Source organism: Hemitrygon akajei, chromosome 14 (assembly GCF_048418815.1).
Source record: "Hemitrygon akajei chromosome 14, sHemAka1.3, whole genome shotgun sequence".
Classification (NCBI taxonomy): domain Eukaryota; kingdom Metazoa; phylum Chordata; class Chondrichthyes; order Myliobatiformes; family Dasyatidae; genus Hemitrygon; species Hemitrygon akajei.
The window spans coordinates 52,530,793-52,549,017 of NC_133137.1; the positions used below are offsets into that span (position 1 = coordinate 52,530,793).

An 18,225-nucleotide genomic window follows, 5' to 3' on the forward strand; every position below is an offset into this window, starting at 1 on the left:
GTAGAACAGTGTAAGTCATAAACAAATACAATAAGGAATATATAAAATAACTAAGCAGTGCAAAAAGAGAGCAAAGTAGTGAGGTAGTGTCCATGGGTTCATGGAGCATTTAGAAATAAGGTGGCAGAGAGAAGAAGCTGTTCTTAAAACATTGAATGTGTGTCTTCAGACTCCTGTACCTCCTCACTGATGGTAGCACAGAGAAGAGAGCATGTCCTGGGTGGTGGTGCAGGAGGGGACTCCTTAATGATAGAGATTGCCTTTCTGAGGATTCAGCTTTTTGAAGATTTCCTGATATCGGAAAGACTTACGATAGAGCTGCTGAGTTTACAACCCTCTGTGGCTTTTTCTAAACCTGTGTGGTGGCCCCACCACACTAGACAGTGACGCAATCAGTTAGAATGATGACCGCTGTACATTAGTAAAAATTCACTAGTTTTTGGAGACATAACAATCTCCTCAAACTCCTAATGAAATATAGCTGCTGACATGCCTTCTTTGTCATTGCTTCAATATGCTGGGCCCAGGATAGATCCTCAGAATGGTGACACCAGGAAATTGAGACTGTTCACCACTTCCACTGCTGACCCTTTGGTAAAGACTAGTGTGGCACAAAATAACATGGTGGTATTGTTCACCTATATGCAAATAGTGGTATTTCTCACCAACAAAACAACCCACAGATTGGCACACTGCTTGCCATAAAATGGCAGCAGTGTTTGCCCAACTGACAATAGTTTCTCCAACTCGAAGTTTCAAGTTTTTTTCTATACATTCAAGGGGTGTGAGCCCCGTAGGCTGAGCCAGCCATTTACTTGCCTGTCTTTAATTGCCCTTAATAAAATGATATGCTGCCTTTTTGAATCACTGCAGTCCATGAGGTGCAGGGCAAGTCTATTCACAATGTTCCAGGGATTAGAGCCAGCAATAGTGACAGAACAGTCATATATTTCCAAGTCAGGGTGGTTTGTAGCTTGGAGGGCAACTTCATGCTCTTGTTCTACCAGGTAAAGTTCATAGGTTTGGAAAGTGCTGACTGTGTCAGATAGGGGAGGCAATCTGACTGTCATCTTACATCCCTCCTCAGCCCACCAGTTACCCATGCTGGCCAGTGTAAAGAGGAGAAGTGGAATGATAGATAGATAGATAGATACTTTATTCATCCCCATGGGGAAATTCAGCATTTTTTCCAATGTCCCATACACTTGTTGTAGCAAAACTAATTACATACAATACTTAACTCAGTAAAAATATGATATGCATCTAAATCACTATCTCAAAAAGCATTAATAATAGCTTTTAAAAAGTTCTTAAGTCCTGGCGGTTGAATTGTAAAGCCTAATGGCATTGGGGAGTATTGACCTCTTCATCCTGTCTGAGGAGCATTGCATCGATAGTAACCTGTCGCTGAAACTGCTTCTCTGTCTCTGGATGGTGCTATGTAGAGGATGTTCAGAGTTTTCCATAATTGACCGTAGCCTACTCAGCTCCCTTCGTTCAGCTACCGATGTTAAACTCTTTCCCTGCGGCGCTCCTGTGCTGCTGACCACCGTGTCAGACCTACAGTCTCCCAACCGCACATACTGAGGTCTATCTGTCAAGTAGTCCACTATCCAATCCACCATGTGAGAGTCTACTCCCATCTCTGTTAGTTTGTGCCTTAAGATCTTGGGCTGGATGGTGTTAAAGGCACTAGAGAAGTCAAGGAATGTAATCCTCACAGCACAACTGACCCCATCTAGGTGAGAGAGTGATTTGTGCAGAGAATTCCAAGGAAATCGCCCCTCCACTCTCAGTCACGATGCAGAGTTGTTAACCCAAAACAATTCGCTTCATCCCACAGATGCTGCTTGACCTATTGTTTGTTGCTCTGTGACTGATGTGATAGGGTTTGAGATCCGTCTGCCTGCTCGTCGGTAACTACTGCGAAAAAACACAACGGCTGTACGTGTCAGGAGCTGTGCTGTGATTCTGCATTCTCTTTTATCTGTCATTCCAGACCCTGCACATTCCAACCCTGGAAAGTGGAAGACAGTTAATAAGGGAGCTTGCTGACAGCCTGGCCAATATACAAGTGAGTATGAAGTGATTACAGGATTTCCACGAGCTTTTACAGAAGTTTACGAGGGGTTGATCCAGTGGTGTTTAGAGTGATTAAAAATGGCTTTGTTTGGAGGCTCTTTCTGTTGCTGGGAAATAGAGAACCCAGAGACATGAGGCTGTTCAGAATTGAAATAGATCCACAGGGTACAGAAATACCATGTCCTTTCTGCCCATCTACACTGATCCTATTTCCAAATTTCAGAACATCCCTCTCTGCTTTCCCTCTTTAAGTGCCTGACTAAATGTCTTTTAAACATTGTGATTATATTTGATTCTAGTACTTCCTCTGGCAGCACGTTACAGATATTAACCACTCTCTGTAAAAACCCTTCAAATTCCCTTTATTTTTTCCCTCACAGCTTAATACTGTTCCCTCTTGTTTTTGATGCCCCTACCATGGGAGAAATTTTTTTTTTACTATCTATCCCATCTATGTCTCTCATGTTTTTGTGTACACTGAGTGGCCACTTATTAGGTATAAGAGGTACCTAATACAGTGGCCATCGATGTATGTTTGTGGTCTTCTGCTGCTGTAGCCCATCCTCTTCAAGGTTCAATGCATTCAGAGATGTTCTTCTGCACACCACTGTTGTAACATGTGATTAGTTGACTTACTGCCGCCTTCCTATCAGCTTGAACCATTTGGCCATTCTCCTCTGATCTCTCTGATTAGCAAGGTGTTTTTGCCAACAGACTGGCTGCTCATTCATTGGATGTTTTTCTGTTTCTCGCACCATTTCCTGTAAACTCTAGAGACTGCTAGACATGAAAATCTCAGGGGATCAGCAGTTTCTGAGAGACTTAAACCAGCCCTGTCTGGCACCAACACACATCCCATGGTCAAAGTCACATTTCTTCTGATTTTTGATTTTGATTCTGATGTTTGGTCTGAACAACACCTGAACCTCTTTACCATGTCTGCATGATTTTATGCATTGACCTTCTGCCATGTCATTGGTTGATTAAATATTTGAATTAATGGGCAAATGTGCAGGTAAGATCCTGGTCAATCTCCTCTGCATGGTTTCCCGCACTATCACAGATATCCTATAGTGTGAGGACCACAACTGCACACGACACTTCCAAGTGCAGCTTAACTAGTATTTTGAAAAGTTGAAACATAAAAACCTAACTCTTTACTCCATGCCCTGATCTCTGCAGAATTCAGTATCAGTTTTATTATCACTGACTTAAATATGACATGAAACTTGTCTTGAGATAGAAATGCAGATATAAAATTACTAAAAACTGTCAAAAGTAAGTGACTGGTACAGAAACAAATGAATAATGAGATGGTGTTCATGGGTTCATGGAGCATACAGAAATTTGATAGCAGAGGGAAAGATGCTGGTCCTAAACCATTGAGTGTAGGTCTAAAGACTCCTCTATCTCCTCCCTGAAGGTAGTAATGAAAAGAGGGCCTGTCTCAAATGTTGAGGGTCCTTAATGATGGATGCTGTCTTCTTGAGGCAACATCTATTGAAGATGTCCTCAATGGTGGGGAGTGTTGTGCCTGTGATAGAACTGTCTGAATCTCTCACTCTCTGCAGCCCGTTGCGATCCTGTGAATTAGCACATCCATTCCAGTCTGTGATACAACCAGTCGGAATGCACATCAGATCCACCCTTTTTACCAGTGTTGCCACTTTCTCAGGCCTGAGAATTGCCTTTCTTTGGGGCAGGTATATTGAAATGTACAGACTGTGCCCTAAGGACATGTGGATTAACTGAGGTCACCTGTCACTGAATGGTGTTCCAGCCTCAGCGGCTGATCTGTCCACTTGTGTCTCTTTGTGGGTGGGACTGGCAGCTCTGTTTGCCTTGGGGAAAGGAATGGGTTAGACAAAATCTGGTAGGTGTGTCAACTTCTTCCCCTGGCAGCTCACTCACCATGCATATCTTTATAACTATCCGATCACTTATGTGGCCATTCCTCTGACATCAGCTTAAATTATCCTCAGTTTCGTGGTCTGCACTGTCAGGTCTTGATCTCATCACCATTTTGGCTACTACCCTATTTACCAAAACCTCAAGGCTGCTCTACCTAATTATACTTCTGATGATCCAAATGGGGCAACCCAGTAGTGTAGTGGCCAGTGTAAACCAATTACAGCACCAGCAACCCAGTTCAGTTCCTGCTGCTGTCTGTAGGGAGTTTGTACGTTCTCCCTGTGACTGCATGGGTTTCCTGTGCTGCACTTTACTACATGCATTTTGGATTATATTTTATTAATCTATTCATAATATAATAGTTTATGCGCTGTGTATGATGTATGTTGTGTGGGTGCACTGAGGCCTGAGGAACACTGTTTTGTTTGGTTGTGTATACGTACAGACAGGTGACAATCAACTTGAACTTTGACACCAAGGATGCATCTACAATATGTACAAAGAGCTGCCAGAGGAAGTTGTGCAGGAGGTATAATAACAACTTTTAGAAGATTGTTGGACAGCTACATGGATTGGAAAGGTTTATCATAAGACATAGGAGCAGAATTGGGCCATTTGGCCCATTGAGTCTGCTCTGCCAATCTATTAGGGCTGATGCATTCTCCAGCCTTCCCCCTGTAAATTTTGACATCTTACTAATCAAGAACCTATCAACTTCCACTTGAAATATATCCATTGACTTGGCCTCCACAGCCAATTGTGGCAAAGTAATCCACAGATTCGTCACCCTCTGGCTAAACAATTCCGGCTCATCTCTACTAAAGAGCCGTGTTCTGAGGTCTTGCCTCTGGTCCGAGACTCCTTCACTATAGGAAACATCCTCTCCATGTCAACTCTATCTAGGCCTTTCAATATTCAGTAGGTTTCAATGAAATCACATCTCATTCTTCTTTACTCCAGTAAGTACCATCAGAGCCATGAAACACTCCTCACACGTTAACCCTCTAATTCCCAGAATCATTCTTGTGAACCTTCACTGGGCCCTCTCCAGTGACGGCACATCCTTTGTTAGCCACTGTTATAGCACAGCGGTTAATGTAACGCTATTATAGCTCGGGGCGTCGGAAGTTCAGAGTTCAATCCCGCTGTCCTCCTTAAGGAATCCATATGTCCTCCCCGTGGAATGTGTGGGCTTTGACTGGGTGCTCCGGTTTCCTCCCACAATCCAAAGACACACTGGGTAGGTTAATTGGTCATTGTAAATTGTCCCATGATTAGGTTAGGGCTAAATCGGATTTTTGGTTTGCTGGTGTGGTACTGCTTGAAGGGCAGAAGGGACTACACAGTGCGGTATCGCTGAATAAATAAACAAACAGATAGATAAATAAAGGAGCTTAAACTGCTCCCCATATTCCATGTGTGTTAGTGTTTAAGGAATACTTCACTAGGACTCCCAAGCCCCTGTGCACCCCTGATTTCTCTGATTTTTGAGTTTGCTCCCCATTTAGAAAATAGGCTAGGCTATTCCTTCTACCAAAGTGCCTGACCATACACTTCACTACACTGCATTCCATTTGCTGTTACCTTTTAGAGGGTTATGGGGCAAATGTCAGCAAATGGGACTGTACTGGATGGGGCATCTTGATTGGCATGGACCAGCTGAGTGCAAAGGCTTGATTCCAAACTGTATGCCTCCATGACTCTGTCTCTATGTCTCTTATCTCTCTGTTTCTCGCTCTATGTCTCTGTGACTCAGTGTCTTTCTGTTTCTATGTCTCTGTCTGGATGACTCTGTGTCTCTCTCTGTCTCTGTGTTTCTCTCTATCTCTCTGCCTCTGTCGTTGTCTCTGTGACTCTGTGTCTCTCTCTGTCTCCGTGTTCCTATGTCTCTATATCTCTATGCCTCTGTGTTTCTCTGTCTGTGTCTCTGTGTCTGTCTCTCTGTCTGTGTCTCTGTCTCTGACTCTCTGTGTCTGTCTCTCTGTGTCTCTGTCTCTGTGTCTCTCTGTGTTTCTCTGTCTCTGTTTCTCTGTCTGTTGTCTCTGTCTCTGTTTCTCTATGACTGTCTCTGTCTCTCTGTCTGTGTCTCTGTCTCTGTGTCTCTCTCTGTGACTCTCTGTTTTGTGTCTCTGTGTCTCTCTATGTATCTCTGCCTCTCTCTATTTCTCTAGAAAGGTCTGTCTCAATGACATTATGGCACTATGACAATATTACTCTATGACTCTGTGACACTTTGACTCTATGACTCTTGTTCACAATAACTGGCACATGAGAAGAAGTAGTTGGTGAACATGAATATATCCAGTGAGGATAATTGCTCCAATAGCCCGCAGAGGCATTGTCTACTCATGGAGATTCAGCTGGCCAGCACCATTCTCTGTGGAACCACTTTCTGGGATATATTGTGTGTCTAGCATAGGGCATAATTTAAGTGTCAGTAGATGAAACCAACCTTGAAAATCCTGCAAACAATGATTAGGGGGGTAACAGATTCATGGAGGATGTAAATTTTAAATTGGAGGAATGTAACAGCATACAATTTGATTGGTGGTTTGAGGAGAATTATAAATGGTACAGTTACAAAGGACATGAGGGAATACAGATGCAGAATTAGAGAGAGGAATGCTATTTTGTCCATTGGCTCCATACGTAAATAAGCCGTGTAGTCTCAGTTCCCTGCCCCCCTCCCATCACAATTGTTGGAAGATACAGTGCCCAGATGATGCAGTAGTTGTCAAGTTATCGTGCCTATTGTTTTGGGTTCTGCTGGGCGACAGATTGTCTGCAGGTATATTTTTGGATTTTTATACTCATAAAAAGAGAATTATTTAAATCCTACTTTATGGGTGGTTAAAGATAAGCTATACATTAACACTAGAGATTCTGCAGATACTGGAACTCCAAAGCAAACACAAAATGGTGGAGGAACCCAGCAGGTCAGGCAGCATCTACGGAGGGGAATAAACATTCAACCCTTCATCTGGGGTCTTGACCAGAAATGTCAACTGTTTATTCCCCTCCATAGATGCCGCCTGACCTGCTGAGTTCCTCCAGCATTTTGTGAGTGTTGCTTTAGGTCCACATTGAATGCCTGAGAGTATCTGCAAGGAAAACACTCAACTCCTGATTGAGGGAACATGTGTCTGTGATACAGGAGAAAGGTCCAAACACTTGGACAGCGAGGACCCAGAGAAAGCAGAGCAGAAATCCGTGACACTGGCTGTCAGTCCTTACCTCGACCACCAACAATCCAACAGAACAATAAGCTAACACGAGGAAATCTGCAGATGCTGGAAATTCAAACAACACACACAAAATGCTGGTGGATCACAGCAGGCCAGGCAGCATCTATAGGGAGAAGCACTGTCGACGTTTCAGGCCGAGACGTCAACAGTGCTTCTCCTTATAAATGCTGCCTGGCCTGCTGTGTTCCACCAGCATTTTGTGTGTGTTGTTAGAACAATAAGCTACTTTGTATGCTCTAACACTCTGAGCTGTCTGGTGATTTCACAAAGGCAGGAGAATGAAAGCGATCAATAGTCTGGCTAATAATGTATCGATTATTGTGTTATAAAGATCAAATGGTTACACAGGCATATGGGATACTAGCCTTCAGTAGTCTTGGCATTGACTAGAACGGCAGGGAAGTTATGCTCCAAGTTTATAAAACACTGAACTGGAGGGGCTGGTTCTGGCCATACATTATAGGAAGGGTATGATAGCATTGAAGAGGCTGCAGAGAGGATTCACCAGAAAATTGCTCGAGATGGAGTGTTTCAGTTATGAGCAGAGAGAGGAGAGGCTGTTCTTCCTCGTGGAGAAGACTTAATTATACAATTATAAGGAGTGTAAATAGGATAGATAATAGGAATCTTTCCCTATATCAGATATTAAATTAGAGGAATTAGATTTTGGGTGAGAGGTCTGAGAGGGTCCTCTTCTCATCCAGTGACCTGGTTAGTATTGAGTACATGCTCCCAATGAGAGTGGTGGAAGCAGAGCCAGTCACAGCATCTAGCTAAGCAATTGAATGATATAGAGTCTTCGTTACATAGTACCCTAGCAGACCCTTCAGCACAGCTCATCGATGCCGACCAAGATGTCTATCCAAGCCAGTCCCGTTTGCCTGCATCCCTCCATACCTTTCCTATCCATGTACCTGTCTAGACGTCTGATAAGCATTCTAATTATACCTGCATCAGTCACCTTCTCTGGCAGATTGTTCTAAGGAGTGTCAATGTATAGAGCGGCCTTGGTTCATGGCAAGTTGATTGTTCCCTGAAACTAGGTGGTGAAGATGGTGCTTACATTCCTTTCCTTTACTGGCAGGGATTTTGAGAATAAGAGTTAGGGAATCATGTTGCAGCTATACAAGACATTAGTTAGACCACATCAGGAATATTGTATGCACTGTTGCTCACCACACTGTTACAAGGATGCGGTTGTGCTCGAGCAAGTGCCGAAGAGATTCACAACAACGTTGTCTGGAGTGGAAGCCTTTGGGAACAATGAGACAGTGAATAGGCAGGGATTGTTCTCAGCATGGGAGGCTGAACAGTGTCTTAACAGAAGTTCATAACATTATGAGGAGTATAGATAGGGTAGATAGCTAAAGAAACTTTTTCCAAGGGTAGGGGAGCCCAAAGCTAGAAGGCATAGGTTTCAGGTGAGAGTTGAAATATTTACAGTTTTTCACATGGAAGGTGGTGGATATATGGAACAAGCTGCCAAAGCCAAAGGAGATGGTAGAAGCAGGTGCAAGCATTTTGATAGGTATATGGGTAGGAAAGATCTAGAGGTATGCTTACCCAATGCAGTAAAATAGAATTAGCATTGATGAGCAAGCCAGACACCATGGCTGAGTTTGGCTGAAGGCCCTGTTTCTATGGTGTATGACTCTCTGTCTGTCTATGACTCAACTACATTGATTCGTCACCAGATACACCAGATCAGGAATAAATGGCAGATTTACAACAATCCATTTTAACACTTACCTCATTTCTGGATTTATTTAATGACTTGAATTTTAATTCCCCATCTGGATGTATAAAGGGGCTGAATGGCCTATTCCCATTCTGTTTACTTTCCTGTGAATAAAGATATAAAATGCGCGATATGACCCCAGGCCAGGCAGCAACCGTGGAGAGATAAAAACATGCTCAAACTTTCAGCTCAGTAGGACAGATATTTATAGATTTAAGATGCTGAAAGTTTAGAGTTTAGCAGAATGAAGAAATTGTAAAGCTTTAGGACTGGATATAATGGGCAGAGAAAGTGCTAGGGCAAAGAGAACGATTACAAATGGCCATCATTATCAGAATCAGGTTTATTATCACCGGCATCTGTCGTGAAACTTGTTAACTTAGCAGCAGCAGTTTAATGCAATACATACATGATATAGATGAAAAAAACCCAAAATACAATAATAATAAATAAATAAATAATTTACAGTATTTGTATATTGAATAAATTAAAAATCGTGCAAAACCCAGAAATAATACATATTAAAAAAGTGAGGTAGTGTCCAAGGATTCAATGTCCATTTAGGAATCAGATGGCAGAGGGGAAGAAGCTGTTCCTGAATCACTGAGTGTGTGCCTTCAGGCTTCTGTACCTCCTACCTGATGGTAACAGTGAGAAAAGGACATGCCCTGGGTGCTAGAGTCCTTAATAATGGACACTGCCTTTCTGAGACACCGCTCCTTGAAGATGTCCTGGGTACTTTGTAGCCTAGTGCCCAAGATGGAGCTGACTAAATTTACAATCCTCTGCAGCTTCTTTCGGTCCTGTGCAGTAGCCCCTCCATACCAGACAGTGATGCAGCCTGTCAGAATGCTCTCCACAGCACAGCTACAGAAGTTTTTGAGTGTATTTGTTGACATGCCAAATTTCTTCAGACTCCTAATAAAGTATAGCTGCTGTTTTGCCTTCTTTATAGCTGCATCGATATGTTGGGACCAGGTTAGATCCTCAGAGATCTTGACACCCAGGAACTTGAAGCTGCTCACTCTCTCCACTTCTGATCCCTCTATCAGGATTGGTACGTGGTCCTATGTCTTACCCATCCTGAAGTCCACAATCAGCTCTTTCATCTTACTGATGTTGAGTGCCAGGTTGTTGCTGCGGCACTATTCCACTAGTTGGCATATCTCACTCCTGTACGCCCTCTCATCTCCATCTGAGATTCTACCAACAATAGTTGTGTCATCAGCAAATTTATAGATGGTATTTGAGCTATGCCTAGCAGCACCGAGTGGTAGAGAGATACAGCAGCAAAACAGGCCCTTCAGCCCACTGTCTATACCCCATTTACACTGATCCTACATAAGTCCATCCCACACTCATAAATGAGTGAGTAAAAGCTGCTAAACAATAGAAAATCTGCAGATGCTGAAAATCCAGGCAACACACAAAATGCTGGAGGAACTCAGCAGGTCAGGCAGCATCTATGGAAAAGAGTACAGTCAACATTTCAGGCCAAAACCCTTCGGCAGGACTGGAGAGAAAAAAACCTGAGAAATAGATTTAAAAGGTTGAGGGAGGGGAGAGAGAAACACCTGGTGACAGGTGAAACCTGGAGGGGGAGGGATGAAGAGCTGGGAAGTTGATTGGTGAAAGAGACAGAGGCCATGGAAGAAAGAGGGGCAAGGAGCACCAGAGGGAGGTGATGGGCAGGCAAGGAGATGAGGTGAGAGAGGGAAAAGGGGGGAGGTGAAACGGTGGGGGGAGTGTCAGGGACATTACTGGAAGTTCAAGAAATCAATGATAGTGCCATCAGGTTGGAGGCTGCCCAAATGGAATATATACTCTAACGTAAGTGTTGCCTTATCCCGGCAGTGGAGGAGGCCATGGATGGACATATCGGAATGGGAATAGGAAGTGGAATTAAAATAGGTGACCACTGGGAGATCCCACTTGTTCTGGTGGATGGAGCGTAGGTGCTCGGCAAAGCAGTCCCCCGATCTACATTGGGTCTCACCGATGTACAAGAGGGCACACCAAGAGCAATGGACACAGTAAATGACACCAACAGACTCTCAAGTGAAATGTCGCCTCACCTGGAAGGACTGTTTGGGGCCCTGAATGGTAGTGAGGGAGGAGGTGTAGTAGTTGTTACGCTTGTAAGGATAAGTGCCGGGAGGGAGATCAGTGGGGAGGGACGAATGGACAGGAGAGCCGAATTGGGAGTGATCCCTGCGGAAAGCAGAAAGTGTGGGGAGGAAAAGATGTACTTGGTGGTGGGATCCCGTTGGAGATGGCAGAAGTTTCGGAGAATTATGTGCTGGACGTGGAGTCTGGTGGGGTGGTGGGTGAGCACAAGAGGAACCCTATCCCTGGTAGTGTGGTGGGAGGATGGGGTAAGAGCAGACATGTGTGAAATGGAAGAGATGCAGTTGAGGGCAGCGTTGATGGTGGAGGAAGGGAAGCCCCTTTCTTTGAAAACGGAGGAGATCTGCTTCGTTACAGAAAGAAAAGCCTCATCTTGAGAGCAAATGTGGCGGAGATGGAGGAATTGAGAGAAGGGGGTGGCATTTTTACAAGTAACAGGGTGGGAAGAGGTATAGTCCAGGTAGCTGTGAGAGTCCGTGGGTTTATAATAGACATCACTGGATAAGCTGTCTCCAGAGAAAGAGACAGTGAGATCGAGAAAGGGGAGGGAGGTGTCAGAAATGGACCAGGTGAATTTGAAGGCAGGGTGAAAGTTGGAGGCCAAGTGGATAAACTCGATGAATTCAGCATGGATGTGGGAAGCAGCACCAATGCAGTCATCAATGTACCATAGGAAAAGTGTGGGATGGCCACCAGTGTAGGCATGGAACATAGACTGTTCCACGTAGCAGACAGACAGGCAGGCATAGTTGGGACCCATGTGAGTTCCCATGGTTACTCCTTTTGTTTGAAGGAAATGGGACAGGCCAAAATAGAAATTATTTAGAGTGAGGACAAGTTTCGCTAGGCAGTGGAGAGTGGTAGTGGAGGGGAACTGGTTAGGCCTGGTGTTCAGAAATAAACGGAATGCTTTGAGGCCATTCTGGTGGAGGATGGAGGTATGTAGGGTCAGGGCTTCCATAGTAAAAATAAGATGATGAGGGCCAGGGAACCTGAAATCATTGAAAAGATCAAGAGTGTGTGAAGTGTCGTGGATGTAGGTAGGAAGGTACTGAACTGGGTGGGGGGGGGGTAAAACAGAGTTGAGGTCTGTAGGTAAGAGTTCAGAGGGGCAGGAACAAGCTGAAACAATGGGTCAACCTGGACAAGTGGGTTTGTGGATCTTGGAAAGGGGATAGAAATGGAAGGTGTAGATTGCTGGAACTATGAGGCTGGTGGCGGTGGATGGGAGATCCCCAGTTAGTAAGGTTGGTGGTGGTGTGGGAGACAATGGCCTGGTGTTACTTAATGGGGTACTGTTTGAGGGGTAAGTAAGAGGAAGTGTCTGAGAGTTGGCGCTGGCCCTCAGCAAGGCCGCGGTCAGTACACCAGACTACTGCAGCACCTCCCTTATCTGCGGGTTTCACGGTCAGTTTAGGATTGGTGCAGAGGGAGTGCCTGGGTTGCTGAGTTCCTCCTGTATTTTGTGTGTAAAAGCTGGTGAAAATGGTTTCAATCCATCAGGCTGAAAGTTTCTGGGTTATGTTGAGATTCCTGCATGTTTCTGCAGCTGAACTCATCCAGGCAAATGAGTGGGATTTCATCAGACTCTCAGTCGATCACAGAGAAAGACAGCACCAAAATAGTCCCTTTGGCTCATCTCATCTGCATGGGCCATCAACACCCATTTGCACTAATCCTACATCAATCTTACTTTATGTTCTCCCCCACACTCCTGCCAATGAATTCAGCAAGCCGCACATATTTGGGATGTGGGAAGAATCCAGAGCGCTCGGAGGAAAGCCACATGGTCACAGGGAAAACTTGTAAGCTCCACACAGACAATGCCGGAGGCGAGGATTGAACCCGCATCTCTGTTACTGTGGGGCAGCGGCTACACCAGCTGTGTCACTATGGCTGCCCTCGGGGCGAGGGAGGGGAGAGATGAAGAGATAAATGAATGATGGAATAAGGTGAAGGAGACGAGTGAAACCGAAGACCAGCGAAGTGCTCTGGTAATTGGGAGAAAGAGAATTAGTATTACAGAGGGAAACGTGCTGTCAACGCGGGAACCTGTTAAACTTAGTATTCAAGCGGAAGGTTGTAACGAGCAGGGTTGCACTTTCTTTTCGGCTGGCTCTGTGCTGTTGCGCGAGGAAGTCAAGAGAAAGCGTAAGGTGAACAGTTGGTAGTTTACACACAGCCTCAGTCGCACCTTCTGCTGAGTTGTTGAACTGCCACGGAGTTTACATCTTACTGAGCAGAGGGGGTAATGGTTTTAGCATGAGCCTCAGGATGTTAACCTGGATGGGGTTATCGATCCCAAGTCAAAAGGTTAGGAGGTTCAATTTCTTAAAAATTTTCATACCAATTTTGGTTACTCTCTAATTAAGTGTATTTTTATATTCTGAAATATTTTGAATTTTTAAATGTCTCTAATGTTCCACGTTATTGTAAAGGCTTTCAGTAGCTTTGAACAGTTTAAGGTCCTTTGGGGTTCCTGTGGGTGGGGCCTCAAGAAATCTCCTAGTGCATGAAGTTCTGGTTGCCACCATTAAGGAAGGGTACGGGCTCTTTGGAGAGGGTGCAGAAGTAGTTTACTAAAGGGCTGCCTGGATTAGAGGGTGTGAGCTATAATTGAACAAATATAGTTTGTTTTCTCTGGAGCAGAGAAGACCTGACACAAGTTTATAAAATGATGAAAGGTATAGATAATCAGGCAATCAAGATTTTTATCCCAGGATAGGAATGTCAAGTACTAGGGGGCATGCATTTAAAGTGAGAGGTTCAAGGCTAAAGAAGATGTTTGGGGCAAGTTTTTCTGCACAAAATGTGATGAGTACCTGGAATGTGGTAATGATGGAATCAGATTCAGTAGAAGGACGTTACTGGGAGTTATAGGGAAAAGTTGAATAGTTTAGGACGTTACTCTCTGGAGCGTAGCAGAATGAAGGGAGATGTGATGGAGGCATACAAAATTATGAGGGGTACGGATAGGGAGAATGCAAGCAGGCCTTTTCCACTGAGGCTGGGTGAGACTAGAACTAGGGTGCAAGGTGAAATATTTAAGGGGAACTTCTTTATTCAGAGGGTGGTGAGAGTGTGGAACAAACTGTCAGCAGAAGTGGTGGGTGTGGGTTCAAGTTCAACATTTAAGAGAAGTTTTGATACATACGTAGATGAGAGGGGTATAAGGTGCTGTGGTCCAGGTGCAGGTTGATGGGACTAGATAGGTTAACTGTCTGGCCAAAGGGCCTGTTTCTGTGTTGTAGTGCTCTATAACTCTATAATAGTGGTGTTTAAGAATCTGTTAAACAGATGAATATGCAGGTTATGGAGGGATATGGATCGTGTACAGACAGAAGAAATTTAGTTTAATTTGGCATCATGTTTGGCACAGACGTTGTGGGCCAAAGGGCCTTTTCCTGTGCTGTACTGTGCTGAAGCCTAGAAGCTGAGATTTACTTGCCTGCAGGTTGTTATATTCATGGAGGGGTCATTGCCAGCTGGGTCAGTCAGTCTTCTTGCTCTTCTGAGTCCCTTCTTAAGCTCCTTCCTGGCTTCCTTATAACTTCCAAGAGCTCTGCATGATGGTTCCTTCCTAAGCCTGAAGTATGCGTCCTTCTTCCCATTGACACCTCATGCCAACCATGGTTCCTTCATTCTACCATCCTTTCCCTGCCTCAATGGGACAGGCTTATCCAGAACCCCATGCAAGTGTTCCCCAACCAGCCTCCACATTATCCACATTTTTGCTGACGTCCACTTCTCTGTCCCTCACTGATAACAACTTGGTGCCCTGTAGACGTTCAGCCACGCCGAGACACATAAGGTAATGTATACTTCAGAGAACAATATTTGATCTCTCGATCAGTGGAATTTAAGCTATTAGTACAGTACATGACAGGAAAACATATGTTTGCAACACAATAAGAGGGTAATGTGTTGACAGTAGTATAGTTTTTTCCACATTGGTGAGATATGAGCTTGACACTTGAGCACTGCTTAATGTATGCCATCATGCTAATAGGATGCAAATATCTTTGACAGCGTGGACGCGAAGAGAGCGACTGGACCTGCGTGGTGGCGTGAAGCTTGGAGCATTTTTACAAGCAGTCGGACTGAAGGCTTGAGTAACTGGACAAGTGCCAAGTTTCACAATAGCTCCGACTCCTCGTAAACGGTATTAATGTCACGGTGAAGGATTGCTGATCTTTAGCATTCAATAGAGTTAAGCACAAATCAGTTTGTAAAGTATACCCACTTTCCACTTGTGTTCAGTAGAACAGTTTTATATCAGGCGGAGGCACTGGCAAGAACTGCCTTCTCACTGGTTCTGATTTTGCTTTGCTGATGAGCCTCATCATGTCCCATTCTCACTTCTCTAGTTCAGTGGCTCTGTATAGTGTTGCCTCCAAGTTACAACTGTGTCATCAGCTTTGACACACTAAGTGTAGCTCATACCTGGTGTCTACCTGCCCCTCTTGTCTATCAGTCAACTCTACTGTACAAGAAGAATTAGTGTGCCATCCTTTAAATAAATGGAGTTAGTGAAATGTGAGATAATATCCCTATCAAATAATAAAGGTCAAGAATTGAGGTCAACATGGCATTGATTAGGCTTGTAAACTCCTACATTCCTCTAAGTCAGGGGTTCCCAACCTTTTTTATGCCATAGACCCCTACCATCAACCGAGGGGCCCAACCACCTCTGGCTGAGAGTCCCTGCTGTGCCACGTTGCATTAATAGCAGTGATATATTGTGTTCCAAAAGTAAAATTGTAATAGCTGAAGTGCCAAATAATGGATTTCTAATGATTACACACCAAACTGAGATGTAGCTGACATCATGTGAATATTTGATAATTTATACACAACCTTTGGTAACTTTCTGATGCCATTAAATAGATGCAAAGTAAACTATGGCTTTTAAAATATAAGACACTCTGTAAATGATATGCTCTGTATTTATTCTTTCAGTGTATTTATTCTCAATTCTTTTGATCCTTGCAAAGATGATGGTTTGGGAAGATATGAACATGCTAAATAGAAAAACATGCCTTAGATTCTGCTTTCTGCAGTTCATTCCATTGACTTTAGTCAAATGGACTTTGGAGATCATGTAGCAGCACATTTACCATTCCTCACGAGCAGCAAGTTCCTGAACATGTGGGTTTAAGTGTTAATGCATTGTGATGATTGGGATAACATATAGCGTAGATTCAATTCCATAGACGTCAATCAATTTCATTTTAAGTTGTGTTTTAAAGGATTTGGAACCAATGGACTCAAATTGCAGGGCAAAGTGTCATGTTGGTACAAACTCCCAAGACCTGTTCCATTTCACACATTTAGGGTTAAACAGCAGTCAGTCCTGCAGCTTCTAATTGAATTCAGTTTCACCAAATGGTTAAATAGAATTTTAATTCATGGCTTCAGGATTGCAAATTTACCATCCTTTTGTACTGTTCCAACATAAATTAAACGGTATTCTTTCTAACTTCGGCTTATCTTGAGGGAATGATTCTGGTGTACACACTGGATGGGGTGTTGTGTGGAAGTACTGTCATACCACACTGTTGTAGAACTGCTAAACTGTTATTCCCTTACACAGGTCACAGTACTCCTCAATACATAGTGTTCATACATATTTACAGTATGATGCACATGTATATAGTTAAGGTGCCTAATACTTTTGAACAGTATTCTATACAAATACCAATATTTTGATAGAAAATACCAAAGTGAGGCCAGTATCAGAGCTTCATTAATGTGGTCATAGCCCAGAATCATACATGAGGAATGGTTTTTGAATGAGATAGTAAACTGAGGCAACAAAAAGCAAAAAATAATATAGAACTACAGATATTGAACATCTGAAAGTGCAAAGGGTTTTGACTCTAAATTTTAGAGGGATGTGGGCCAACTATGGCAAATGGGATTAACTTAGATGGGGCTTTTGATCAGTGGACCAGTTGGCTGCTGTTTGATTCTATGAAACTATGAAATTAGAAAATGCTGGAAACTCTCAGCAGGTCAGGCAGCATCTGTGGAGAGGAAATTAGTTATCCAGTTGACAATTCTTTCATGGGGGTGGACTTTCATCAGTTGTATTTCTGTCTCCATAGAAAGACTGTTTTGTATTTGTTCCGTCAAATGAGATTAAAAAACTTTCCATGCAATAGCAAGAAACCTGCCTGCTTTCCTAGCCAATGTGTAGCATCTGAATGATGCCTCAAATTGTGGGGGCATCTGCCTCAATAGTGGTTGCGTTGTCAACCTATGGGCAAACTGTCCCATGATCCTCTCCCTTCTCCAATCCCTTTTGCCAATCAACTTTCCAGCTCTTAGCTTCATCCCTCCCCCTCCTGTCTTCTCCTATCATTTCGGATCTCCCCCTCTCCCTCCCACTTCCAAATCTCTTACTATCTCTTCTTTCAGTTAGTCCTGACGAAGGGTCACGACCCAAAATGTCGACTGTACTTCTCCCTATAGATGCTGCCTGGCCTGCTGCGTTCCACCAGCATTTTGTGTGTGTTGTTTGAATTTCCAGCATCTGCAGGTTTCCTCGTGTTGGCAAACCGTAATTCCCTGCATTACACCAGTGACCACATTGAAAGCTCTCATTGGCTGTGAAGTGTTTGGGGACCTGTATTTAAACCACAAAAGCACTGAATAAATTCAGGCTCTATTTTCTGTTTGAGACCTGCGTTTACAAGGAAGAGGACCTGGTACTCGTGGTGAGGTCTTGAGGATTCTGCACCATGCCTGTGTAACAGATTACTTTGTGCAGTGCTAACTATGTGCAGTGCTTCTGTGCAAATTTTACTGTTGTTTATATTCCTGGCCACAGAATAGAACAATAAAAAAAACTTGTTGGGGAATCTGTTTTACTGTCTTCAATGTTCAAAGCAGGCATTTTAGTTTAAAAATGCATTTCATTAAAAGTCCGTTCTAATTCACATAAATAAAGGATACATCACCTGTGAGGGTACAAGTGTGTTGTCAGATATACAGATAGGTCACTCTTTTTCCGTTAACGAACAAAAGAAACCCAGAACACTGGAAAAACTCAGTGGGTCAAGTAGCACCTGTGTTGGCAAAAGATCAAGAACTTTCATCGGGACTGAGAGGGAAGAGGAC

General features: G+C 43.6%; 1 protein-coding gene across 1 annotated transcript in view; it reads left to right on the forward strand.

Moving 5' to 3' along the window:
* The window catches only part of bcat1 (branched chain amino-acid transaminase 1, cytosolic), a 108,895-nt gene extending 90,929 nt beyond the window's left edge, over positions 1 to 17,966 (forward strand). Inside the window, exons 10-11 of the mRNA XM_073066067.1 lie at positions 2,000 to 2,074; positions 15,133 to 17,966. Of these exons, the coding sequence (XP_072922168.1) occupies positions 2,000 to 2,074; positions 15,133 to 15,174 (117 nt within the window). The 3' untranslated portion in view covers positions 15,175 to 17,966. The remainder of the gene's footprint in view (positions 1 to 1,999; positions 2,075 to 15,132) is intronic.
* Positions 17,967 to 18,225: the final 259 nt, after the last annotated feature.